A 27,737-nucleotide genomic window follows, 5' to 3' on the forward strand; every position below is an offset into this window, starting at 1 on the left:
TGGAACAGAACAGTCCAGCAGGGAATCCCTGGTTTGCAGAGATTTCTATGTCTCATCCCAAAACGAGACTCATGTGCCTACAACAGAAACTGGGGAAAACCAGAAACCCTGGAGTAAGGAGCTATGGACCGGACTGTGAACCGGAATACGGACATCACGTACTGGACCATAACAACCAAAGTACGTGTAACTGGATGCAAATTTGCTTCAAGCACGAAAACCTATGGAGTGCCACATGTCACTAAATATTCTGCTTCTACAATCCCATTTAAACTTCATCCCTGCAAAGTTTGGCTCTGACAGTGATGCATATGGTGAGAGGCTTCACTAGGACATTGTGGTCAATGGAGAGATGGTATCAGGGCAACTGGAATCCAATGACGCTGAATGATTATTACGGAATCTTAAGCGAGAAACCTCGGACACTGAATAGAAATTAAAATCATCGACAAAACATTTTAACTTAGTTGAAATATTGCAAAGGGTCCGTATATAATGCAATTAAACGCATTATATTCAATAAAAATTAATTTATTGTTTCTTCAAATTCCTGTGAGAATCAAGTCGTCTGAAATTATATTTGTTTTCAATTTCAAGCGGGGCGGTCTATCATAAACAAAAAACAATTCTCAGGAAATAACGCTTTCGAAAAAAAGGCTGTCCAGTGAAAGCATTGAAGTGATAGCCAATAAGTAAATAGCTCGTTGCTTTTATTATTGGCTTAGATCTGGAAAACCATTCAAATTGTAGAAACATGATTCCCAATCTGATTGACTTGGTGTGGCACTGAAGGGTATCGGAGAAATTCAGTGGTGCACGTCAGCTGCGATGAGCTGAACTGACAGATTCAGCGAAAGGATGAAATGACAAAGTTCTTCTGCTACGGGGATTTGATCCAACATACCTAATGCCAAAGAACCCTGTTTTAGAGCACTGTGATTCCCTTCTGACGGCTCGAGCAGTCAGAAATCTTCACAATATTCATCTGCATCTAATGACGTGAACGTTACAAGGAAGTTATGAAATGGGCGATAAGCTAAAGAAAAACCAGTTAAACTGAAACATATTGAGCTTTCATAAACATTATATTTGTTATTTAACAAACGAGAATGAAAATCTCATCCATTTTCCATTCAGTGCGCCCCCCAGCAGTTCAGATGGCTTTGACTGTGTTGATGTGTAAGAGTAAGGGACCGTGAATAGATTGTAAAGAACCTTTGTGCTCAACTAATTATACGATGCCCTTGGAGACTGAGTACAGGACAAGAGAATGCAGGTCACACCCGAGTCTGACGTTTTGCTATACTGGAAAATATAGATCGTGCATACACGCAGAGACCTGGAGTACACTGTTAAGCACACCGTGATTTCTCCATGTACCCAGCCGCCAGCAATGAGCATGATCAGGAAAATGGGACGAATTATTCTGATCCTGGTAAGCAGCTCGACGGCATCGACCGCCAAAACATCGCAGATGAATTATTTTCAATACAGTAGTTCAGCGTTTTTTTTTAACACACTCTTGGCAGTTTCCAAGAAGTCCATTCGCTCGCAAAGATGCATAGGAAGAACGATGATACAAAAGATATCTGAAAACAAGCAATCCCCGATCGAGGACATGTCTTAGTGGGGGCGTTGGGAACGGACCCAAATTCAAGATACAGACACTGAAGTATTAGGAACAGGACTTGACTAGAGAACTAGAGTTAGGGACTGGACTAGATGCAGACAAGGAGTTGGGACAGGAACACAGACTAGGCTAGGGAAGCGGGACCAGGACGAGGGACTGGGAACAAGGAGCCTGGGCGTGGACTCCGAGCCAGAGACTGGACAAGGACCCAGAACCTGGGTCTTGACTCGGGCTCGGACCCCAAAACTAGGCGAAAACGATGGCGAGTCTTGGGTTCCTGGAGAACAGGCGAAGACGTGGCGAGTTTTGGGTTCATGGAGAAAATGCGAAGACGTGGCGAGACTTGGGTTCCTGGAGAACAGGCGAAGACGTGGCGAGGCTTGGGTTCTTGGAGGCTTGACGGGATATGACGGGGAAAGGGTTCTTCGAGGCAACTCCTGGGCAGGACGCGGGAATCGACCCCACGGAGGCAAGGACAGGAAGGAACAGACCCAACCGCAGGGTAACGGCAAACGGCCTGGCTTATCCGACGGAGGCAGGGACAGGAAGGGGCAGAACCAACCACAAGGGTAACGGGAATCGGCCTGGCTTACCCGACAGAGGCAAGGAACAGGAAGGGAGCTAGGTCCTGGGTGGCTCCGAGACTCGAGGTGGCAGGTAACCTCGGCGGGCTATGAAACAGCCAAATCCATATCTCGATGACTGCACTAGCCTTCCACCAGTGATTTGCTCCAAGAGGAGACTGACAAGACGAACCAGCAGCCACACTCGATCAGTTATATTCCCAGCCCCAAGATGAGCATCAGGTGCTTGTAGATAAGTCCAACCGAAACCAGGGACAGCCAGAAGACCCAGAGTCTGGAGTCCGCGGACCGAACCGTGAACTGGAATGCCCTGTCATGTTGCGGATCGGGGTTTCTTTAAATTTACTTTGTTTATGTTACGATCCGGACCGTTGACTCCCTGTTTCCCTTTGGTTCCCTGTTTTGCCGTGTCCCTCGGCCTTGGTGATTAGAGGCAATTTACTCTCGGCTGAATCGGTAGTTTATAGTTTCATCTGTTCGGTGCGAGAGCGTTTGCAAAGTCACCAAAGTACGGCGTGCCAATGTCATCTGGCCGGAGCAAACCTAGTCTCCGCCCGACGCAAGTGCCGGTAATTCGCCTTTCTTCACCGGAGCAACCTTGTCAAGTTACCTCGCCAAAGCGAGCCTGTAAAGTTTCCTCACCGAGGTGGGTCCGTCAGTTAACCCGCCGGAGGGAATCAAGAACCGCTGTCTACTGTTCCTGGGCCGAGTCGAGAGCTCGCCACTACCCGGAGGGTCCAAGTTAAGTCCTGGCCCTGGTAGCATCCAAGTTCTGAGTCAAGTCCTGGCCCTGGCAGAATCCAAGTTCCAAGTCAAGCCCTGGCCCTGGCGACATCCAAGTTCCGAGTCAAGTCCTGGCCTTGGCGATCTGTGATTCCTGTCCTACCCCCTTGCTTGAATCCCTTCTCTGACCATCTCGCCTCTAGCCCTCGTCTGCAGCCCTCGCCTGCACTTCATTCTACTTCTATCACCGCAGCTGGTTAGGTACTGTCTGGTGTTCTTTCGTGTTGGTCTTGTCTTGTCCTCGCCTCCGTGGGGTAAGTCAGGCCGTCTTGCCGTTGCCCCGCGGGGGGTCATGAGTCCCGGCTCTATGTCCTGTACCCAAGGAGTGGTCCCGGCTCTCTGTTCTGTGTGAGTGTCTCGGCCCTCTGTCCTGTACCCGAGGAGGGGCCCCGACTATGTGTTCTGTGTATGTGCCCATGGTTCCATGTACCTGCTCTCCCGAGACCGGGGCTCTGTTTTTCCATGTTCCTCCTCTCCCGAGCTCATGTCATGTCCATGCCTAGTTCTGGAGTCCGAGCCCGAGGCAAGACGCAGGTACTGGACTCTTGCCCAGTCTCTGGGTCGGAGTCCATACTGTAGTCTCTTCATGTCGCCTCTAGTTTTGGGATCCGATTCCGAGTCCTAGCTCAGTCCCTTAGTCCTAGCCTAGTCGTAGTCCTGAGTCCTTGTCCAGTTCGCTATTCCTTTTCCTGCCTTGCTGTCCTGGTATCGAACAATAAACTAAATTTAATTAACCTCACAAGATGTGTCTTGCATCTGGGTCCACCCTTGCTCCCAATGCCCCCCCCCCCACTGCGACATGCCCACTTCGGACCGGACCATGACAGGACATTAATGGAATTTGACGCCATAGTCATTTTTATCGTTTCCACATTAACATAAACAGAGACAATAGATAACAGATAAAAACTTTAAGACAATTGAATAAATCTAGTTAGAAACCGACGGATGGTAATTTAATTGAATTTAACGTTGAATGAAGACTCCGTATATGTCGATGTCTGTTATAAATAAGCAAAGCAACAAGAAATTTGTAATTGGCTTAGAATAGCTATTATTAATATTACTTAGTTTATTAAACCTTTGGAAAACATGAATCTATCATTGCTTAATATAGGGCTACTTCAACAATGTTGCAAGTATTTTAACTGAAGTTGATTGTTGTTCAATCTGTCATGTAATTGGATATACTTCTCATGCGACGGGAAGTTGAAAGCATGTAAATAGAAGTAGAATTTTCCATTAATTTTTTGTCTTGGTTTCACATCCCCAGACAACGTTCTTATTCCTGTTTTTTTTTTTAATTTCCCGCCAGCATTTCTAATAGCGAAGTGGTTGCAGCTGATAGCATACTGATGCAGGTACCGCAGGAGTACTTTCCTTATTTGACTTTTCCTATGCTATATGTTGATGCAATACGTCTAATTTTACAAAAGCCCGATTTTCAAATTAATATTATGTATATTCGAGACAAGAAAAATATATTTCATGGTTCAAAATGTGCCATTTAACTTGGTGATGTCACAAATGGGGCGCTGATGGCAGACCCAAATGCGAGACACAGACACTGAAGTACAAGGAACAGGATCTGACTAGAGTAGGGACGTGACAGGATACAGACAAAGAGCAGGTACAAGAACACAGACTTGGGCTAGGGCATGGACTTGGACATGGACTAGACAGGGAACCCGGACAAGAAACTATAAACTAGGAGCCTGCGCTCGAAGTCCGAGCAAGAGACTGGGCAAGGACCCAGAACCTGGATCTTGCCTCGGGCTCGGACCCCAGAACCAGGCAAGGAGATGACATGACCGCAGGACTGGAGGCTGCGGTCTAGAGGCTTGTGGCTTGGAGACAGGCTTGGGGTCTTGAAGCGTGAGGCTTGGAGACAGGCTTGAGGTCTTGAGGCTTGAGACTTGGAGACAGGCTTGGGGTCTTGAGGCTTAAGGCTTGGAGACATGCTTGGAGTCCTGAGGCTTAAGGCTTGGAGACAGGTTTGGGGTCTTGAGGCTTGAGGCTTGGAAACAGGCTTGGGGTTTTGAGGCTTAAGGCTTGGAGACAGGTTTGGGGTTTTGAGGCTTGGGGTCTTGAGGCTTAAGGCTTGGAGGCAGGTTTGGGGTCTTGAGCCTTGGAGACAGGCTTGGGGTCTTGTCTCTTGAAGCTTGAGGCTGAGGTCTTGGCTCTTGAGGCTTGAGGCTGGGAGCTGCGGTCTTGGAATGTGGAGGCTGATAACTCGGAGGCTGGAGCTCGGAGACAGACTGGGAAATGTACATCAAACATCGAGTTGGGACTTATCCTTTGAAAAGCTGGGACTCCTCTTGACCACGACACTAACACGAGACTGGACAGTGTGTAGACATAGAGCCGGGACTTATCCTTAGACAAGCCGGGACTCCTCTTTACCACGACACTAACACGAGACTGGACAGTGTGTAGACATAGAGCCGGGACTTATCCTTAGACAAGCCGGGACTCAACTTCATCTCCACACCAAGCTGTGACAGGTCCCTCTGTCGGGTAACGGCAGAACGGCCGGACTTACTCAACAGAGGCAAAGACAAGACAAGATAAATACCCCCGCAAGGCAACGGCAGAACGGCCTGACTTACCCCACGAAGGCAAGGGCAAGACAAGACAGATCCCCCCGCATGACAACGGCAGAACGGCCTGGCTTACCCCACGGAGGCGAGGACAAGAAGAGACAACATCGAAGAAAGACAGACAGTTCAATCTCTGCTTCGGGGTTGCTGCGATTTGCAGTTACGGCCAGCGACCTCGGCTGGCTAAGGAAACAGCCAGATCCCTACCTAACTCGATTAAAAGTTGATCACGGTGCGGCAAAATCGAAAAGGATGACTACAGGATTGAAGCTATTGTATATGAATGAGCGCAGTATACAGAATAAGGTAGATGACCTTGCAACATAGTCGCAGATAGCAGGTGTGATGTAATGAGCATCAGGAGAGTCTGGGCTGAAAGATTATAGCTGCGAAGTTAATGTCCAGGGAGACATATCATATCGATAGGATAGGCAGGAGGGCAAAGGTGGCGGCGTTATTCTGTTAGTAAATAATGAAGTCAAGTCATTAGAACGAAGTAACGTAGGGTCGGAAAGTGTTGAACTATTGTAGATAGAGCTAAGGAACAGCAAGGGTAACAAGACCCTGATGGGAGTTGTATGCAAACCCCCAAACAGTAGTAAGGGTGCTGCCTACAAATTACAACTGAAGATAGGAAATGCGTGGCAAAAAGGCAGTGATACAATCGTCATGGGAGCTTCAATATATAGGTAGATTGGGAAAATCAAGCTGGTGCTGGATTACAGGAGCGGGAATTTCTAGAGTGCCTACGAGATGGCTGTTTACAGCAACTCATGGTTGAACCCACTAGAGGATCAGCTATTCTGGACTTGGTGTTGTACTATGAACAAGCATTGATTAGAGAGCTGAAGGTAAAAGAACCTTTAGGGATTAATGATCATAATATGACCGAATTCGCTCTGAAATTTTGGAAGGAGAAGTCGTATGTATCAGTATTACATTAGAGTAAATGGAATTACAAAAGCACGAGAGAGCACTAGGCCAGAATTGACTAGAAAAAACACTGGCATTGATGACGAGAGCAGGAATGCCTGGAAATTTTGGAAGCAATTCAGAAGACACAGGATTATACACCCCAAACAAGAATTCTTCTAAAGGAAAGATGACACAACTGTGGTTAACAGGAGAAGTCAAGGCCAAAACAAAGACTAAAGAGAGAGCGTATAGAGCAGAGATTAGTGGGAAGTTTAGGAAGCTGATTGGAAAGCTTATAAAAACCAACAGAAGACCACTAAAAAGTCTTTAAAAGCGTAAAGATGGAATACGAATGTAAGCTATTGAATAATATTAAAGAGGATGCCAAAAGTTTCTTCAGAGTCATAAAGTGTAAAACAGAGTCGAGAATGGATATTTGGCCGCTGGAAAATGCTGTTGGATAGATAGTAATGGGGGACAACGAAACAGCGGACGAACTGAATAAGTATTTTGCATCCGTCTTCACTGTGGAAGACACTAGCAGTACGGCGAGTGTTCGTGTTGTCATGGGCATGAGGTATGTGAAGTTGCCATAAATAGAGAGAAGGTTCTTGGGTAACTGAAAGGAATGAATGTGGATAAGTTACCTGGAATAGATGGTGTACATGTCAGAGCTCTGAATGGCGTGGTGAAGAGATCGTGAAGGCATTAGAAATGATCTTTCAAGAATCACTAGATTGGATAATTGAAAATGTCACTCCACTCTTCAAGAACGGAGAGAGGCAGAAGAAAGGACACTATAGGCCAGTTAGTCTGACCTCAGTGATTGAGAAGATATTGGAGTCGATTATCAAGGATGCAGTTTAGATTACTTCAAGGCACATGAAAAGATAGGCCGTAGTCAGCATGCTTCCTTGAAGGAAAGATCTTGCCTTACAAATCTGCTGGATTTCTTTGAAGAAATAAAAGTCAGTATAGACAAAGGAGAATCGATTGATGTAAATACTCGGATTTTCAGAAGGTCTTCGACAAGATGCCACATATAAGCTGCTTAACATGGTATTGGAGGAAAGATTCTAGCATGCATAAAACTGTGTCTGATTGTCAGCAGGCAAAGAGTGGGAATACAAGGAGCCTTTTCTGATTGGCTGCCAGTGACTACTTGTGCAGGGACCTTTGTTGGGACCAATTCTTTTAAGGTTATATGTCAATAATTTGGATGATGGAATTGATGGCTTTGTTCCAAAGTTTGCATACGATATGAAGATGGGTGGGGGGCAGTTAGTTCTGGGGAAACAGAGAGGGAACAGAAGGACTTGGACAGATTAGGAGAATTGAAAAAGAAATGGCAGTTGGAATACAGTGTATTGAAATGTATAGTCATGTACTTTGGTAGAAAAAAATGAAAGAGACGGCTTTTGCTCAATGGAGAGAAAATACAAAATAACTGAGACACAAAGGGATTTGGGAGTCCATGTGCAGGATTCCCTAAAGGTTAATTTTTAGTTTATGACTGTGGTGAGGAAGGCAAATGCAACGTTAGCATTCAGTTCAAGAGGACGAGAATATAAAAGCAAGAACGCAATGCTGAAATTTTATAAAGCACAGGTGAGACCTCACATAATGTATTGTGAGCAGGTTTGAGACTGCTGTCTTAGGAAGGATGCGCTGAAGTTGGAGCGTTCCAAGCATGTTCATGAAAATGGCTTCAGGATTGATTGGATTGTCATAAGAAGAGCGTCTGATAGCTCTGGAACTGTATTCACTAAAATTCAGAAGATTGAAGGGTGACCTCATAGAAACCGATCGAACGGTGAATGGCTGTGATTGTGGTGAGGACGTTTCCTATTGTGGTTGAGTCTTAAACCAGAGGATACAGCTTCAGAATAGAGGGACGTCCTTTTATAATGGAGATGAGGAGGAATTTCTTTAGCCAGAAGATGGTGAATCTGTGGAATTCTTTGCATACACGGCTGTGGAAGCCAAGTCTTAATGTATGTTTAAGGAGATTGGGGCTGAAAGCAAAATTGGCTCAGCCATGATGAAATGGCGGAACAGAGTCGATGGGTCAAATGGCCTAATTCTGCTCCTATATCTCATGGTTTTGTAGATCCAAATATGCAAAAAAATCATCTATGATTCCGTTTTCATTTATTTTTTAAGTATCAGATTAACCGGATATTTAATCACATTTTTGAATTCCTCTCTGAACTTCCTCTGAGTTGTAGCATAAATGCATGTATTGGTACAATAGTTCAGGGGCCCCAACACAAATCCTGTTTCCTGTATTACAGAAACCCATTCCATTCTCACTGCTCGAGAACCGCACGTATTTCAGATTGATAACATATGTTGTCCATAAAACGATGAAACTACCCGAGATACTAAATAGTAAAATAATTGATTTCTTTCGACTTTCAATTTCTGAATCATTCTGCTTTCCTTCATTCGTCTTTTGCCGGAGTCTTTTGCGGGTTCTGTTAGCTGCTAAAATATGTCTGACGGTTAGCACGTTCAGCAGTAACATCAAGAAGAAAGAGGCACATGGGTTGTATACACACTGAAACCAGTCAAAGGCTATCCATAAATAATCAGAGGAAAAGCTTAACTTGGCATTACAGAACCAAGGAATGCCGTTAACTGTATATAATGGCTCGTATGCAAAGTACCAGGGTATTTTTGTTACAAAGCTCGCGGCACATACGCTTCCAATAATAATAGCCACCATTTTTTCTGTGCAATATTTTGAATTCAACTTCGGACACCAAATAGTTACAAATCTGTTGAAGGTGAACGTTACCGTCAACCAAACAGAGTTATCAATGATTGTATAGTTGAGGGCCAGCTTGAGGCTGCAAACTGGAATGATTAACAGAACGAGAACGGGAAAATAAATGGTGCTGATGCGGTTTAATATCACTGCCGTAACAAGGACCAGAAAATCTGCCGCCGCCATGCTCACCAAGTATCATATGATGCAACTGGAAAGGCCACATCTTCCTCGACACAAGATCACAATTGTCATCAAGTTACCTTTAAGAACCGAAATACACACTTTTAATAATTGAACTGACAGGACACAAAGACAGAAGTTTCATAAGAGCCCAATATATTGCGACCAGAGGAAATATGCATGGCACATGTCAGGTTATACAATTAAGAAGAATGTTCAATTTGTCATAGCTCGAGAAGTGAAACAAGAGAGAGGTAGAACCTGTCAGCTAACCTAAACACCTACGACTAGGCACATTGGCATTTATGAGGCTGTGGGCAAAGTGGAGATTAAATTACTACGCTATAAGAATGCATGACTGAAGCGAAGGTCTAATATTGAACACATTCCTTTAATAAAGGACAAGAAACTATCAAATATTGGAACGAGAGCAGTGAATCAATGAGGTGACTACCGTTGGATTTCTCCCTGGCTAAGAATGTTAGCAAATAAGTTGGAAAGAGTACCACTCGAAAACTGGAAATAAGGAAAAGCATAAGAGCTCTCAGTCGATTCAGCTGTCGACATTCGTTGTAATTTTTGAAAAAAAAAAAGAATAGGAGTATGATGGGAAAGAAAACTTTGGTAAGTCCATTAATAAGAGGAGGCATAACAACCATCTATCGGTAATTCTTCAAATTTAATCGGATGTCGCATCTTGACGAAGAAATGAGAATCATTGATTTTTTTTTTGGATTTACTAGGTAAGTATTTAATAGCTTCTTGCATATTTCCAGAATTAGAAATCGATGAAATAGAAATGTCCACGATAGTATGAATGGGAAATTGTCTTAGATGCAAAATAACAGAAGTGACAATGAAGTTTATTTTTCGCTGAAGTTGGTACACAACAGGACAACCTAGTCAATACTGCCATTTTTGTTTATACTTAGACATAAAGATGTAGTGAAAAATGAAAGATCTGCGGATAATACGAAGCTTATTGGTGTTGTAAACAATAAGGATAACATTTAAATTAAAACAGCCACCTGTTTGTAGATTTGGTAGTTTATTTCATGGCAAAATAAATATTTAGGTGGGAAAAAATCTGACGGTATTATTAATATATGATGTAACTTAAAATTACAGATTAAAATGTTGGAGAAATAGAGCGATACCCAGCAACCCTGGGGACAGAGCTGGTTAATACTTCAAGTGGTACTCGAAAGAGCACGGCGTATAAGTGTTTAAACTGTAACATAACGGAGGAGGCAAAGAGATTGTTTGAAGTTATTCTCAAGTATTGTTTCCATTTTCACAATTTCATAGAGAAACGAATGCGTCGATTTTCTCTCTATAACACGGAAAAGCCACTATATTTGAAATTCGAAGTTATTGACAGATTTATTAGGGTCAGTTGCGGTAAAGCATTTTCATAAATGAAATGCAGAGCCGAAAAGCGTCACTGTCGTAATATTTAGTTTCAATAACGATTTTGAAATATCTGTCCAAATATATATTGAGTGTTAAGGATACGTATCGCTATTCATCGAATAAACACTAAATTAGGGGTTTCCATCCTTTATTATGGCATGGACTAATAACATTAAGTAAGAGGTCGGTGAATCCTAGGTTGGGAACCCCTACTGACAAACTGGAATGATTGTTTCCCTGCTGATTCAATTGCAACATGATTCGACATTCCCATAATCCGTACTTCACTGGGTATGAACCCCATTACAAGAAGACTTAACAGCCTAAGGGGAGAACGAAAATTCAAGACGTTGCAGAGATTTGAAGATTGCTCGGCGGTTAGCATCTGATCACAAGACTGGGAACTCTACGGTTTGCAAATGATATACTTTTAAGTACTATCGCATCTTGAGATGCAGAGACAATTTATTACAGAGTTCAAGATTCATCGACTGAAAAGCGACTCGAAAATACTTCATATCCGTTATCAAGTGGGAGGAGAAGATGGCGGCGCGCCTGCGCGTGCGCAGCCGTCCGGTGAAAAATGATATCGTAGCTGTTAAATAGGGGCAACATCTATGAAAAAAGTACAGTTGACGTTTCGGTCCGAAACTCTTCTCTCTCAGCCAGTGCCACCTGGTCTACTGGTTACTTCCAGCATTTTCTGTGATTTATTTCAGGTTTCCATAGTTACTGTGTTTTCTAAAACACATTTAATCAATCTTGTGCCCTACTGTCAAAGATTCAAAGTATGCATGCACCTGATATTCGTGGTTCCCACAGCCAGCCACATAACAAAGAAAACAATGGTACCTGTTCAAAGAAAAAGAATAAAAACATCAGGCCCTCAGCCCACGCACAAAAAAATAAGTTCAAATATGAAGTAATTTGACGCAAAATAGAACCATAAGCTGCAACTGTAGACCGATGCACTGGTTCACGAAGTAAGATGGGGATTGAAAACTACTAGGGTATATACATATATTACCGTCAATTGTTTAATCGCATATCTCTCTCCGTCATTTGCTACAAGCTAAATCATGTGTTATTGTTTTCATTGTTTCCCAGTTTTATTACGAAACAGATCACCGATTAACTAGCTTTTTCTCAAAGATGTGGCTTATTGAAGGTCTTCAGGACCAGGCGAAGTAACACCAAAATACATTGGTTTGCCTTCGTTATTGCCTTTGTTGTTCACACCAAACCAAGAAGAGTAGATATAGTGTGATAAATCGTATTGTCAGTGCATCTTGCATAATAATCCATGAGGGCGGACTGTTGTTTTAATAAAATAACATAATCAACCGTTCCGGTTGGTTACACGGACTCATGAATTTGATGCATTCGTGTTATGAGATCCACTTTCTTACTTATTTCTGATAATCTTTGGCTTGCTTGTATATGTAAAGAACTATACAATTGTTCGTTGTTATAAAGATGCATTTCAACATTTACAACGTTATAGGCGTTATAGGCCGATTGTCACGGATTTATTACGGTGACTTCTTATACATGGAAAAGCTTTGGGGTGGCTTAGTGACACTTAGTTTTAAATAAATTAATAGCACACCATTACACCCCTTCGCCACCACAACAACCCCCTCTAATCATATATGGTACCCAGCACACGCCGCATTCAAAGTGAAAATAGAGTAGGAATTATAGGTAGTTGCCTTCTCTGCTAGTGTTCCTTCAGTGCGTCCTGATGCAGGCGACTAGACAGGACGTTGAATTTACGCATTTACTACGTCGTGAAAAAATGGCGTAATTCCATACCGATGTAGTAACAAAATTCAAGAATTAGTAGTATCCTACAGCACAATACAGGCCATTCTGCCCACAACGTTGTGCCGAACATGTCCTACCTTAGAAATTACTAGCATTCCCCATAGCCCTCTATTTTTCAAACTCCATGTGCCTATCCAAAACACTCTTAAAATACCCTATCTTATCCACCTCCACCACCGTTGCCGGCAGCCCATTCCACACACTCACCACTCTCTGCGTAAAATTCGTACCCCTGACATCTCCTCTGTACCTGCTCCCAAGTACCCTAAACCTGTGCCCTCTTGTGGCAGCCATTTCAGCCCTGGGAAAAGCCTCTCACTGTACACAGGATCAATGCCTTTCATTATCTTATACAGCTCTATCAGGTCTCTTCTCATCCTCCGTCGCTCCAAGGAGAAAAGGCCGAGTTCACCCAACCTATTTTCATCAGACATGCTTCAGAATCCAGAAAACATCCTTGTAAATCTCCTCTACTCCCTTTCTATGATTTTCACATCCTTCCTGTAGTGAGGCGACCAGAATTGACAACAGTACTCCAAGTGGGCTCTGACCAGGGTCCTACATAGCTGCAACATTACCTCTCGGCTCCTAAATTCAATTCCATGATTGATGAAGGCCAATACACCATGTACCTTCTTAACCACAAAGTCAACCCACGCAGCTGCTTTGAGCGTCCTATGTGCTCAGACCCCAAGATCCCTCTGATCCTCCACACTGCCAAGAGTCTTACCATTAATGCTATATTCTGCCATCATATTTGACCTACCAAAATGAACCACTTCACACTTATCTGGGTTGACCTCCATCTGCCACTTCTGAGCTCATTTTGCATCTTATCAATGTCCTGCTGTAACTCTGACAGCCCTCCACACTATCCACAGCACCCCCAACCTTTGTGTCATCAGTACACTTACTAACCCATCCCTCCACTTCCTCATCCACGTCATCTATAAAATCCACGAAGAGTAAAGGTGCCAGAACAGATCCCTGAGGCACTCCACTGGTTACCGCCTTCATGCAGAAAATGACTCATCTACAACCACTCTTTGCCTTCTGTGGGAAAGCCAGTTCTAGATCGACAAAGCAATGTCCCCTTGGATCCCATGCCTCCTTACTTTCTCAATAGCCGTTGCATGGGGTACCTTATCATATGCCTTGCTGAAATCCATATACACTACATTTACTGCTGTTCCTTCATCAATGTGTTTAGTCACATCCTCAATAAATTCAATCAGGCTCGTAAGGCAAGACCTGCCCTTGACAAAGCCATTCTGACTATTCCTAATAATATTATATTTCTCCAAATGTTCATAAATCCTGCTTCTCAGAATCTTCTCCATCAATTTACTGACCACTGAAGTAGGATTCACTGGTCTATAGTTTTCTGGGCTATCTCTACTCCCTTTCTTGAATAAAGGGACAACATCCACAACCCTCCTGTCATCCAGAACACTCCCGTCGTTTATATAACCTTTTTATATAAATAAAAGAACTTCGAGCATCGTGCTTTATATTATTAGCTAGCTAGCCCTCATATTTCGTCTTACCCCTTCTTATGGCTCTTTAATTGCCTTATGTTGGATTTTTATAAACTTCCTAATCATACAACATCATTCATTTTTCGATCTTATATGCCCTTTCCTTGGTGTTTTTTCGGTCCTGAACTTCCCTTGTCGGCCACGGTTGCCTACCCTTGCCATTTGAGAACTTCTTCTGTGCGACATATCTGTCCTACACCTTGTGAACTATTCACAAAAACTTCAGCTACCTCTGCTCTGCCGCCATCCCAGCCAGAGTCCCCCACCAATCCACATGGGCGAGCTGCTCTTTCATGCCTCTGTAACTCCGTCAATTCTATTGCAATACTGATATATCTGAGTTAAGCTTCTTCCTTTCAAATTGCGGTATGAATTCAATCACGTGCCAATCATTGCCTCCTAAGGGTCCTTTACTTTGAGCTCCATAAGAAAATTTGAATGATTTCACAATACCCAAAGATAACCTTTCTCCTAGTAGACTCAAGCACAAGCTGCTCCAAAAAGCCGTCTCGCAGGCATTCAACAAACTCCCTGTCTTGCGATCCGACACCAAACTGATATTCCCAATCCTCTTGCATGTTGTCGTCACCCATTACAATTGTGTCTCAACATGTATCCAGCTTCCTGCAGAATAGAGTTAGGGACATAATTAAGCTTTGCAAAACGCATATATACAGTATAACATTTACAATATATGCTGACCATAAGAAGATGCTGACATGCTGAAGAGTAAAATGATGGACTTTCTTCGATTCTCCACCTCGCGGTCACTCCGATTCTCTTCTCTACTGTGGGCTCAAAGTCTCCCCCGCGCTTTATTAGGGCTCTGTCATGGTCCGGTCCTGCGAAGTCAGGATTCCTGTTCACTGTTCGGTCCATCGTTCCTTATTCCAGGTTTTCTGGTTTTCCCTTTCTTCTGTTGGGTGCTGTAATTGAGGCAGCTGATTCACATTTTGGGCGGGCTACATAAATAGTTCTTTGGTTCAGCTTCAGTTTCTGGATTGTTCCCGTCAAAACCCCCTGTCTGAATCCCATCCCTTCCCTTCCCTTCACCTTCCTCCTGGAGCACTGCCTGAAGCATTGCCTTGCCTCGCCTGAAGCTTTGCCTCGCCTGGCCTGGCCTGGCCTGGCCTGGCCTCGTCTGGAACCTTGCCTCGCCTCGCTTCGTCTGGAGCCTTGCTTCGCCTCGTCTCGTCTGGAGCCTTGCCTCCTCTCGCCTCATCTGGAACCTTGCCTTGCCTCGCTTCGCCTCGTCTGGAGCCTAGTTTCGCTTCGCCTCGTCTGGAGCCTTGACTCGCCTCGCCTTGAGGAACCCAAGCCTCGCCATGTCCTCGCCTCGAGGAACCCAACCCTCGTCATGTCCGCGCCTCGAGGAACCCAAGCCTCGCCATGTCCTGCAGCCCGGACCTGGAACACCTGTCGGTGAAGTGTCATCCCAACTCTCTGCCACGGGAATTCACCTCGGTCATACTGATAGTGGTCTACGCCTCCGCCCCCCAGGCCGACGTGGAGTGTACTCTGAACACACTGTATGCCAACATCAGTGAACTTGAGACCCGGTATCCGGAGGCTTTGCTCATTACAGCCGGGGACTTTAACCAGGCCAACCTCAGAACCGGACCTGGTGGCATCGAGATTCATCGTCACCGAGGAGGACGTTAGAAGGGCCTTCCTGAAGATAAATCTAAGGAAGGTGACGGGCCCAGATGGTGTCCCGGGACGGGCTCTCCGGGCCTGTGCAAGCGAGCTAGCTGGAGTGTTCGCTGACATCTTCAACTGCTCCTTGCTTCAGTCTTAGATCCCCTCGCGTTTTAAGAAGGCAACGATAATCCCAGTGCCGAAGAAGAGCAAGGTGGCATGCCTGAATGACTATCGACCTGTGGATCTGACATCAATTGCTATGAAGTGCTTCGAGAGATTGGTTACGGCACACATCAACCACAGCCTATCGGTCAACCTCGACGCTTTGTAATTCGCCTACCAGAGCAGCAGGTCAACGGCAGATGCCATCTCTCTGGCCCTACGTTCCTCCTTAGAACACCTGGAGAATAAAGACGCATACATAAGGCTCCTTTTCATCGACTACAGCTCTGCCTTTAATACCATCATTCCAAATAAACTGATTCCTAAGCTCCGAAACCTGCGCCTTAGCACACAGGTATGCAGCTGGATCTTCATCTTCCTCACAGACAGGACCCAGGCTGTAAAAATAGGAGACAAGCTCTCCTCTACAATCACTCTGAGCACCGGTACCCCACAAGGCTGTGTACTCAGCCCACTGCTGTACTCACTGTACACCCATGATTGTGTAGCCAAGTTTCCATCAAACTCAATATATAAGTTTGCTGATGACACAACAATTGTAAACCGTATCTCCGGTAATGATCAGTTTGAGTACAGAGAGGAAATTAAGAACCTGGTGGCATGGTGCGAAGACAATAACCTATCCCTCAACGTCAGCAAGACGAAGAAATCGGTTGTTGACTTCAGAAGGAGTAGCGGGCCGCACGACCCAATTTACATCGGTGGTGTGCAAGTGGTCAAAGGCTTTATGTTCCTCGGGGTCAATATCACAAATGACCTGACTTGGTCCAACCAAGCAAAGTGCACTGCCACCAGCGTATTTAGTTCCTGAGAAAACTAAAGAAATTTGGCCTGTCCCCTAAAACCCTCACTAATTTTTATAGATGCACCGTAGAAAGCATTCTTCTAGGGTGCATCACAACCTGGTATGGAAGTTGTCCTGTCCAAAACCGAAAGAAGGTGCAGAAGATCGTGAACACGACGCAGCACATCACACAAACCAATCTTCCATCCTTGAACTCACTTTACACCGCACGCTGTCGGAGCAGTGCTGCCAGGGTAATCAAGGACTTGACCCACCCAGCCAACACACTTTTCGTCCCTCTTCCCTCCAGTAGATTGCTCAGGAGATTGAAGACTCGTATGGCCAGATTTGGGAACAGCTTCTTTCCAACTGTGATAAGACTGCTGAACGGATGCTGACCCGGATCTGGGCCGTACCCTCCAAATATCCGGACCTGCCGCTCGGTTTTTTTGCACTACCTTATTTCCCATTTTTTCTATTTTCTCTTTATGATTTATAATTTATAAATGAAATTTTTAATATTTACTAATTTTAACTATTTTTAATGTTTTTAATATTTAATATTTGTAATCCAGGGAGTGTGAAGCGCAGAATCAAATATCGCTGTGATGATTGTACGTTCTAGTACCAATTGTTTGGCGACAATAAAGTATAAAGTATAAAGTCCTCGTCTGGAGGAACCCAAGCCTCGTCCTGTCCTCGCCTCGAGGAACCTACGCCACATCCAGTCCTGTAGCCAAGTCATGTCCTCGCCTAGTTCCGGGGTCCGAGCCCGAGTCAAGATCCAGGTTCTGGGTCCTTGTCCAGTCTCTGGCTCGGAGTCCAAGCCCAGGATCCGAGTTCCTCTTTCCTTGTCCTGGTCCTGCTTGTCCAGCCAATGTCCTAGCCCAAGTCTGTGTTCTTGTCCCAGCTCCCAGTCTGCATCCAGTCTCCTCCCTAGCTCTTTAGTCTGGTCCTGTCCTAGTTCTTCAGTGTCTGTGTCTTGCATTTGGGTCTGCTCCCAGCAGCCCCATATGACAAGCTCTGATAGTCAGTATCTTGAGTAAAAACGTTAGGAAGAAAGGGAAATATAGGTTTTTATTTGTTGAAGCCAGTCAAAGGCTATCTATCTAATTTCAAAACATAGCATAGCTTTAACATAAGGCAACAGACCTAGATCAGGGGTGGAGCTTAGGAGACAATGGCGCCTAACGAAGACTCCTTTGCATGCATCTTCGGAATCAGCTGAATTTCCATCTTTCATATCTCTATTTTTTCCCTTTCAGAGTACTTTTAAAGACCCTGACCTGGTGTTACAGGTCGACTTCGCTGTTTTGTTTTGCGGGAATAGGACCATCTCTCGGGGTCTCACGCAGCCTTCGGGATTTCATGGGTCTGGAGGCGGGCAGACTCGAGGTTAGTGCCTCTGCAGGAAATCGGTGTGTCGTGGGAGAAGGAGGATGTCTGGCTGTGTACCCACAGATCAAAGTTCTTTGGGAACAGAGCTCAAAAAAAGCGACGCAACGGGCTTCCAACATCTTAAATCAGAGAGCTGTTTCTTTATGTCTCCCCTCTCGCTGTGAAACGGAGACACCCGTTTTCCCTTATTAGGAAGAGAGAGAGCCTGATATAGTCATAGTCATAGTCATAGTCATGCTTTATTGATCTCTTTATTGAGTGGAAACTCCAGCAGAACAACATGAGAGAGTTCTGGAGTAGGATGAGGACCATCACTGGGTTCCGGCAAACTAGCAACAGAGGAGCTGAAGGCAGTGTGGACAGAGCCAATGAACTTAACCTGTTCTTTAACAGATTTGACATTGTGGCCCCTGCCCATACCCCACATGATTCGTCTATTGTCGGCCCCCAATCAACACATATTCCACTCTCCCCTCCTACCCCTCCTCACAGTCCCCCACCCTGCTCTCATGACTATACCCCTTCCCCACACGAAGTCACCACGGTAGGTTTCACAGCTGAACAGGTGAGAAGACAGTTGAAACGTAACCCAAGCAAGGCTGCAGGACCGGATGGTGTCCGTACCCGGGTGCTCAAAGCCTGTACCCCTCAACTATGTGGAGTATTTCGTCATGTCTTCAACCTGAGCCTGAGTCTCCAGAAGGTTCCTGTGCTGTGGAAGACGTCCTGCCTCGTCCTTGTGTCGACTTTGTATGTCGAATTACCGGATGAACCAGTATCCTTTCGGGTGTTGCAAGTCTGTGTCTTTATTGATGTATTTTGCTGCACACTTGAGTACTTGGTGGGGGGCGCCGATGTTTTGTTTTGCTGGTGGGGGAGGGGAATCGTTGCTTTGCTGCTGCTTCCTCGTACGAGGGGGGAACTGGTGTACTTCGGGTTTTTAACATTTAATTGTCATTCTTTCTTTGGGGCATTTCTTTGTTTTCGTGGATGGTTGCAAAGAAAAAAGAATTTCAGGATGTATATTGTATACATTTCTCAGATTAAATGTACCTTTTAAACCTTTGATTCTATTGATGGTAGTTGCTACCGTTAACTAGACAGAACCATCAGTGGCAGCATAGGTTACAGATAATTTAAAGCTGCAGACCTCAGTAGTAGATAGAAGTAAAACTGGGAGAGAACAAAAGACATTAAGGACATCCTGAAAGCTAAAAAGAGGGCGTTTAGAGATGGAAATAGGGAGGAGCTGAGGGCAATACAGAGGGACCTGAAAGCCAGGATCATGGAGGTTAAAGAAAAGTATAGGAGGAAGCTTGAGTGGAAACTCCAGCCCAACAACATGAGAGAGGTCTAGAGTGAGATGAGGACCATCACTGGGTTCCGGCAAACTAGCAACAGAAGAGTGGAAGGCAGTGTGGACAGGGCCAACGAACTTAATCTGTTCTTTAACAGACTTGACATTGTGGCCCCTGCCCATCCCCCACATGAGTCATCTGTTGTCGGCCCCCAACCAACACATATTCCACTCTCCTCTCATACCCCCCCTCCCAGTCCCCCACCCTGCTCTCATGACTATACCCCTTCCCCACACGAAACCACCACGGTGGGCTTCACAGCTGAACAGGTGAGAAGACAGCTGCAACGTCTCAACCAAGCAAGGCTGCAGGACCGGATGGTGTCAGTACCAGGGTGCTCAAAGCCTGTGCCCCTAAGCTATGTGGAGTACTTCGCCATGTCTTCAACCTGCGCCTTAGTCTCTAGAGGGTTCCTGCGCTGTGGAAGACGTCCTGCCTCGTCCCTGTGCCAAAGACGCCGCGCTCCAGCAGCCTCAATGACTACAGACCGGTGGTATTGACCTCCCCCATCATGAAGACCCTGGAGAGACTTGTTCCGGAGCTGCTCCGGCCTATGATTAGGCCACAATTAGATCCCCTCCAGTTCCCCTACCAGCCCCGACTAGGAGTTGAGGATGCCATCATCTACCTGCTGAAACGTGCCTACGTCCACCTGGACAAGCCAGCAAGAACTGTGAGGGTCCATTTTTTGACTTCTCCAGTGCGGTCAACACCATCTGCCCTGCTCTGCTGGGGAAGAAGCTGACAGCAATGCGGGTGGATGCTCTCCTGGTGTCATGGATTCTTGATTACCTGACAGGCAGACCACAGTACGTGTGCTTGCAACGCTGTGTGTCCGACAGAGTGATCAGCAGTACTGGGCCTCCACAGGGAACTGTCTTGTCTCCCGTTCTCTTCACCATTTACACCTCGGACTTCAACTACAGCACAGAATCTTGTCATCTTCAGAAGTTTTCTGATGACTCTGCCATAGTTGAATGCATCAGCAAGGGAAATGAGGCTGAATACAGGGCTACCGTAGGAAACTTTGTCACATGGTGTGAGCAGAATTATCTGCAGCTTAACGTGAAAAAGACTAAGGAGCTGGTGGTAGACCTGAGGAGGGCTAAGGCACTGGTGACCCCTGTTTCCATCCACGGGGTCAGTGTGGACATGGTGGAGGATTACAAATACCCGGGGATACGAATTGACAATAAACTGGACTGGTCAGTTTAGAACACTGAGGCTGTCTACAAGAAGTGTCAGAGCTGTCTCTATTTCCTGAGGAGACTGAAGTCCTTTAACATCTGTCGGGCGATGCTGAGGATGTTCTACGAGTCTGTGGTGGCCAGTGCTATCATGTTTGCTGTTGTGTGTTGGGGCAGCAGGCTGAGGGTAGCAGACACCAACAGAATCAACAAACTCATTCGTAAGGCCAGTGATGTTGTGGGGATGGAACTGGACTCTCTGACGGTGGAGTCTGAAAAGAGGGTGCTGTCCAAGTTGCATGCCATCTTGGACAATGTCTCCCATCCACTACATAATGGAGTCGTTGGGCAGAGGATTACATTCATCCAGAGACTCATTCCATCGAGATGCAACACTGAGCGTCATAGGAAGTCGTTCCTGCCTGTGGCCATCAAACTTTACAACTCCTCCCTTGGAGAGTCAGACACCCTGAGCCAATAGGCTGGTCCTGGACTTATTCCCTGGCATAATTTACATGTTACCATTTAATTATTTATGGTTTTATTACTATTTAATTATTTATGGTGCAATTGTAACGAAAACCAATTTCCCTCAGGATCATTAAAGTATGACTATGATTATGACTATGACTATGATAAGCCATTGATCCGGTTTAATAGCACCGCCGAAGAAATCCGTCGCTGTCATTCCGACCAGGTATCACGTGATGCATCTCATGGATTCGGGACAAAAGCACGATCGTCACCAAGTTTGCTAAGAAGTCAAAGAAACACTCTCGGCACTAAACAGCACCGTACTGAAGCAGCAGATATAAGCAAACGGTTTGCAGAATGAGTCGAAAGTTCACAGAGGAATATTCAAAGAGAGTTTGTTAATACTAATCAGTTATGCGTCGAGAGAATCCTAAGAGACAATCGGGATAAAATGAAAGGCAAAGTGAGAATAGAGGAGTCGACAATACATATGATGTACAGAAGTCCTCTAAGGTATGCATAATACATACAAAACAGATAACGAGTGGAGGCGTGCCCCACGACGGAACAAAACAAAATGGTCTTAGTATCGCAAGCATGGAGGAACTCATGAGCAGCTGCCTCGTAAAACTGAATCTGATAAGGCCATCACCCTGATTGCTGCATCCACCGCACATTCATCCCTCCAGTTAACCCAGCGTCCAAGTAAACGTATCCAGTCGCAAATTTACATCGAACGGCCCAGGTCTGGAGAGCGAATAGGGGCAGGAATGACAACTGGGCAGAAAGAAGGCCACACATATACTTCTAGCTGATAATAGTCACTGTCTGAATTTCGAAATACTCCAAATTAAATGCTGCATTTCAAATGAATTGAAATGGAATTTAATAATTAAATTTGAAATGCACGATTGTGACCGCATTGCTTTAAGAAATAAAGTATTATCAAATTTTGCGTTTGAAATAAAATTCACTGGCTCCAATCAGATGATCGGGACCGTGCAGTAAGCATCTTCAGTGGTTGGTCAAAAGTTAAGTGGTCAGGTTGGAGTGTGTCGGTGCCTCCTCCGCATCATCACCACTCCGATCTGTAGGCTTGCTGTCAGCTAGCTGCAATTCAACTGGAGGGGGTATTAGCCGATAAGGGAAAAACTGGGTGCACTTCATATTGGAACATTCCAATCGTGATGAAATCTATTCGAGGTCCCTCAAGGTGCAATGAGAGCTGAGAGTGGCGATGATAAACGTCTTCTACAGAGAAGTGTTACGTGCTCAAGGAGATCTGTTTTTTTTGTGAGAATGATGTAATGGTCTTTTGGAGGTCACCTGATGTGATTTTCCCGCCGATGTGAGGTCACGTGATGACATGTGCCCCCCCCCCCCCCAGTGACTATATAAGGGTCGACCGAGGTGAAGGAATTTGTTTTTGAGTTTGTAGATTTCCAGGTAGAACGTATGTGTGCCTCCGTTTCTGTTGCGTGTTTGTTTTCGTGACGCAGTTTCATTTTTTAAAACGCAAGGTGCGTTCTCTTACAAGATATTGTATTTGGACTGGAAATTTGTGGCTGGAAGTGCCAATTTACTCAATTCCGACCGTTTTGAAGGGAGACTGAAGAATTCATCGAAGTGAAGGATCGAGAGAAGTCGGCATCGTTTGGTAGGTTAATAAAGGATCGACCTTACTGAGTCTTCGTTGAAGAGAACCTGCATCGACATAACTCTTGTAAAAGGGCAATGAGTTCATGCAAAAAGGCTCTCTCTAAAGGGAATTTAAGGTCAGTCGACTTAAACTATTTAATTTCGGCATCGGGAATCCTGTGGGCAGAACCGTCAGTAAAGGTGCGTCGGTGAAGAAATCCTTGTCCAGAGAAGTCTCTCCAAATTGAATGCGCAAAACTGTTGGATTTTTGAAGTTATCGCTTTTAGAACTGTTTTTGCATTTAACATTTTAAGAACCAGAGTCGAGTGGAGTTGATGAACGGCTGCGTACCTGTTAACCTCCGGTTAAAGATTTCCTTTGTTATTTTCTCCTTATCGTTTATACGTGTTTCATAAATGTTTGGTTGTTTTAATAAAACCTGTCTCGGTTAATATTCATTTTTGCCGGTTACGTGACAGAAGCAATCGAAAAAAGGACAGACCATTCCATTTACTAGCAATTGCAGGGATGCGGGTGGAGTCCTTTACATGTAAATATATTTGGTAATCAGATTAAAGGTACGGGTCAGGAACTGAGAAAACGTACCGATCCCTCGAAGGAAGGCACACCACTGTAGTAAAATACAAGTATCTTTGAACGGCTTGAAAATGGTTTACCTTTCATTTTTAACAGCCCAGTGCAAAATATGCAACATCAATAATGTCCATTGATATAATTTAACATTTTCGTTAAGTTGATTCATTCTCTGTAATCTCCTCTAGTTCTAATGTCCGGACATCTGCATTTCCCGAATTCTGGCCTCGTCTATCTCCGTAGTCTCTTTCGTCAGATCCTTGAGAACTGAGAGCCTGTTACAAACAACTCTTGTTAAAGTCACTTTGAATTATTTATAAGCACCTGATTATTCATGGATATTATATTAAGACAAGTGCCTCCATTTGCCATAATACCTGTCTGTGAACGACAACCAATTGACATCCACAATGAACTGCATCTTTCTCATTATCACACTTTTAAATAATATATGTGTGTACCACGACGCCAAATAAAAACGTCGAAAATATGCTTACAAATCAATCCAATAGATTTATTTTGTACAGTATTCCTGTCACGTAGTACAATTGCCATTGTCAATGAAGAAATCTCACAATATAAAGTGGAGTCATTGTTTTATTTGCAAAAGTGTAATGGGCGAGTGCCCTTGCAGCGAAATGAACTGTTGCAAGTAATCGTACTGTCAACCTGCTTGAGATATCAGACAGATTTTGAGCCTTCAGTGCTTACAAAGCATCGGAAGAACAAATAACTATAATAAAATAAGTGTTATAATTATCTTGTTTATGGAAATAACGGAGCTGATGTTGAAACCAGACTGCATCTTTCACAATTGACACAAGATAATTGCGTCACTGGGAATTGGAACAAATGCATAAAAGGAGGGTTAAATATTACGATTTATTATGTCGTTCCCCAGGTTCTAAACATTACGGATTCTGACACAAAATGCATGGTCACGTATCCGGTCTTTTTTACTCCATTTATTACCCTGTTCTGGCTGCTGTTGGTGTTCCAGGTAACGTGTGATAATTAACAAAGTGATACCACAGGTCTTGGGAACACTCTGTCTCGTCTTGTTTTGCTAGTATAATCTGCACTTCGTTTCCAACGAAACAAAAACAGACGATAGTATTGGCTTATCGAACCTTAAATGAATGAATCTTTAAATCACCGAGCAAAGTTTTATTTTAATTGAATTAATATGGTGGGATTTGGAGTCACTCACAGTAAATATTGCCGGCAATTTGAAATAATTGCGGTTTTACCATTGGAATATTTTAGTGCGTTTCCACATGCATGCGCGGTTAATTCGGCGTTGTGAATGAAACGAGCGATTTCACATATTAATTCGTTGTGTTTTAATATGCTCTGCCAAAATTTAGTTCCGAACTAGGCTGATGCTCATAATTGCCATGTATTCAGACAGACGGTTGCCAACTTGATCTCAGGTGTGTTGAATTTTAATTTGCATCTATCGCATATTTTGATATGACAGTAAGTGGCACTGTCAGAGCTCATTTCAGCAGTTGTTTTCCTTACGATCGTCACCGTGTCAACTATTCATTAAAATTCGAAATATTTTTGAATCAGCAATAATTGGACAAAAGACACATTTCTCTAACGAGAGAGACGAATTGTGAGATCTCCGTAGCCTTGACCAAAATATTACCGTCCCAATCAGCCACAGACATGATTTCGGAAGTCTGGGCAGAAACTAATGTTGTTCCTTTGTTCGAAAAGAAGCACAGGGATAAGTTTCGAAGCTTTAGACTGGTGAAAACGGTTGGGAGGAAGTGGAGATTTGGAATAGCTTTTATGGGCATTTGGAGAGCCAATGCTTAGATAGGGCAAGCTATAGCTTTGAGGGAGGCAAATTACTCTATGAGTAATAATTTGAATGAGTATTTCGAGGAACTACAAAGGCGACGGATGGGGATGTTATCTGTGGGTATTACCTACATGAAATAAGGTAAGGCGTTCGACAAGCTTTGGCATGTCAGGCTCAACAATAAGGCAAAGAAACATGGTATCCACTGTGTCGGCCGTTTGCATTCTTAAATAGATTGCATCTAAAAGACAGGGAGTAATTGTTGATGTGAATTATACTGACTTGAAGCCGGCGACAAGTTGGTCCATATGGATCCATATCGGATCCAATGACTCCTATATATAGATGAATTGTAGATAGGCGGGCGAGCATGTTTGTATTAGATACCAAGATTGCTGCTGTTATGGATAGAGTATAGTCTGCTAAAGGAGACAACGAGAAATAGTCCGGCAGAAGATAATGGCAAGGAAACGACAGGTAAGTTTGAGCTTTTGAACTTCGGGAGATCAAATGTAAAGAAATAATACCGAGTAAACGATAGAACTCTCCACAACTTTGTTGCACAGATGGACATTGGAATACAAGTACACAACTTCGGTAAAGTGGCCACACAAGTGTCTACGGCAGATAAGGAAACGTATGACATGCTTTTCTTTTAGTCGAGACAATGAGTCAAGAAGATAAGTTGAAGCTTTCTCAAAATTGTGGCTAGGTAACGTCTGGAGGCAATTATTTTATCCTCTATTCTTTATTTTAGTGATATGTCCCTTAACAGGCCCCTGCAGCCGACCAAGCAGGTGCCGCCCAATTATACCCATCTGTGCAATTAACCTGCTAACCCATACGACTTTGGGGTATGGGAAGAAACCGAAAGCACCAGGAAGACACCAGCGCGATCATGGAGAAAAACTCTAAGCACGTTACAGACAGCGACGGGAGTGTTGCATTCAAATCTGGTCGTTCCATTATTGTAAGTTTGAAGAGATATTGGAGAGGTTGCAGAAGGCATTTATCAGGTTGTTGACTGGATTAGAGGACGGGTTCTACAAAGAGACGAAACTAGGGTTGTTTGCTCAGGCGTAGGATGTCCATAAATAAACTTTATAGAAGCTTTTAAGGTAGCAGCATAAGTGGAAATGGGTTCCATTTTCCAAAGGTTGAAATGTTTAGTACTACAAGGCCTATATTTAAAATAACAGGGGCACGTTCAACTGATATCTGTGATAAAGTAGTGGGTGTTGGAATCCACGTCGAGGCATGGTAGTTGAAGCCAATATAATAGAGATGCATTTAAGATGCTCTTGGTTAGTACATTAATTTGCAGACGAAAGAGCGAAACAGACCTTGTGTGGAGAGAAGCAATTAATTGAATACGATGTTTTATTGCTAGTTAGACACACGTTGTGTGATTTTGCCTGTGATTTACTGTGCTGTGTGGTGTAAAGTAAATCCATGGATTTTTCTGGCATTTTCAAAGAGTAAAAAGATTGTTTTCCTTGTCGTTAACAGGTAATCTGGTGACGATTGTGATCCTGTCTCGGGGAAGGTGCGGTCTCTCCAGCTGTGTCACTCGATATATGATGGGAATGGCAGTGACAGATCTTTTGGTCCTCATCACGGCAGTGATACTTAACCGGATCAGGGCCATTTATTTTCCCCTTTCCTTCCTGTCTATCACTCCCGTCTGCAGCATCAGAATCGCACTAATTTATGCATCCAGGGACAGCTCTGTGTGGTTAACGGTCGCGTTCACTTTTGATCGATTTATAGCAATATGTTGCCAGAAACTGAAAACAAAGTATTGCACCGAAAGAACGGCGCTTGTTGTTATAATAATGGTGTGCACCCTGAGCTGTGCAAAAAATATCCCCAGATACTTAATATATGAGCCCTTATATATACTTAACGACTTACCATGGTTCTGCAATATCAAATTAAGCTTTCATTCTGATATTTTTTGGATAGCCTTTGACTGCATTGATTATATCCTGATCCCTTGTGCTCCATTTGTTTTGATTCTGCTGCTCAATGCTCTAACTGTCAGACATATTCTAGTAGCTAATAGTGCCCGTAGGCGATTGAGAGCCAAGAACAATGGAGGGAAGCAGAGTGATGCAGAGGTCAATAACCGGAAGAAATCCATTATTTTACTCTTCGCTATTTCGGGTAGCTTTATTTTGTTGTGGACAGCCCGTGTTGTAAATTTCCTTTATGTACGATTTACAAATAGCAGTTATTCTGTCGGTTCTAATCCCAATGACCCAAAGTTCATTCTCCAGGAAAGCGGGATTATGTTACAACTCCTGAGCTGTTGCACCAACACATGCATTTATGCAGGGACACAGAAAAAAATCAGGGAGGAGTTCAGGAGTATGCTGAAAGATTCTGTCAATCGTCTCCTTAAAATCATAATCACAAAGTAA

At 44.2% G+C, this 27,737-nt stretch overlaps 1 protein-coding gene across 1 annotated transcript; it reads left to right on the forward strand.

Annotated features, from left to right (window-relative positions):
* Nucleotides 1-123: 123 nt before the first annotated feature.
* Nucleotides 124-27,737, forward strand: LOC140203656 (probable G-protein coupled receptor 139). Its single transcript, XM_072269703.1, has 3 exons — nucleotides 124-180; nucleotides 18,117-18,246; nucleotides 26,824-27,737. The coding sequence occupies exons 1-3, from the start codon at nucleotides 124-126 to the stop codon at nucleotides 27,735-27,737; spliced, it is 1,101 nt and encodes a 366-aa protein (XP_072125804.1).

This window comes from Mobula birostris, chromosome 10, assembly GCF_030028105.1.
Source record: "Mobula birostris isolate sMobBir1 chromosome 10, sMobBir1.hap1, whole genome shotgun sequence".
Classification (NCBI taxonomy): domain Eukaryota; kingdom Metazoa; phylum Chordata; class Chondrichthyes; order Myliobatiformes; family Myliobatidae; genus Mobula; species Mobula birostris.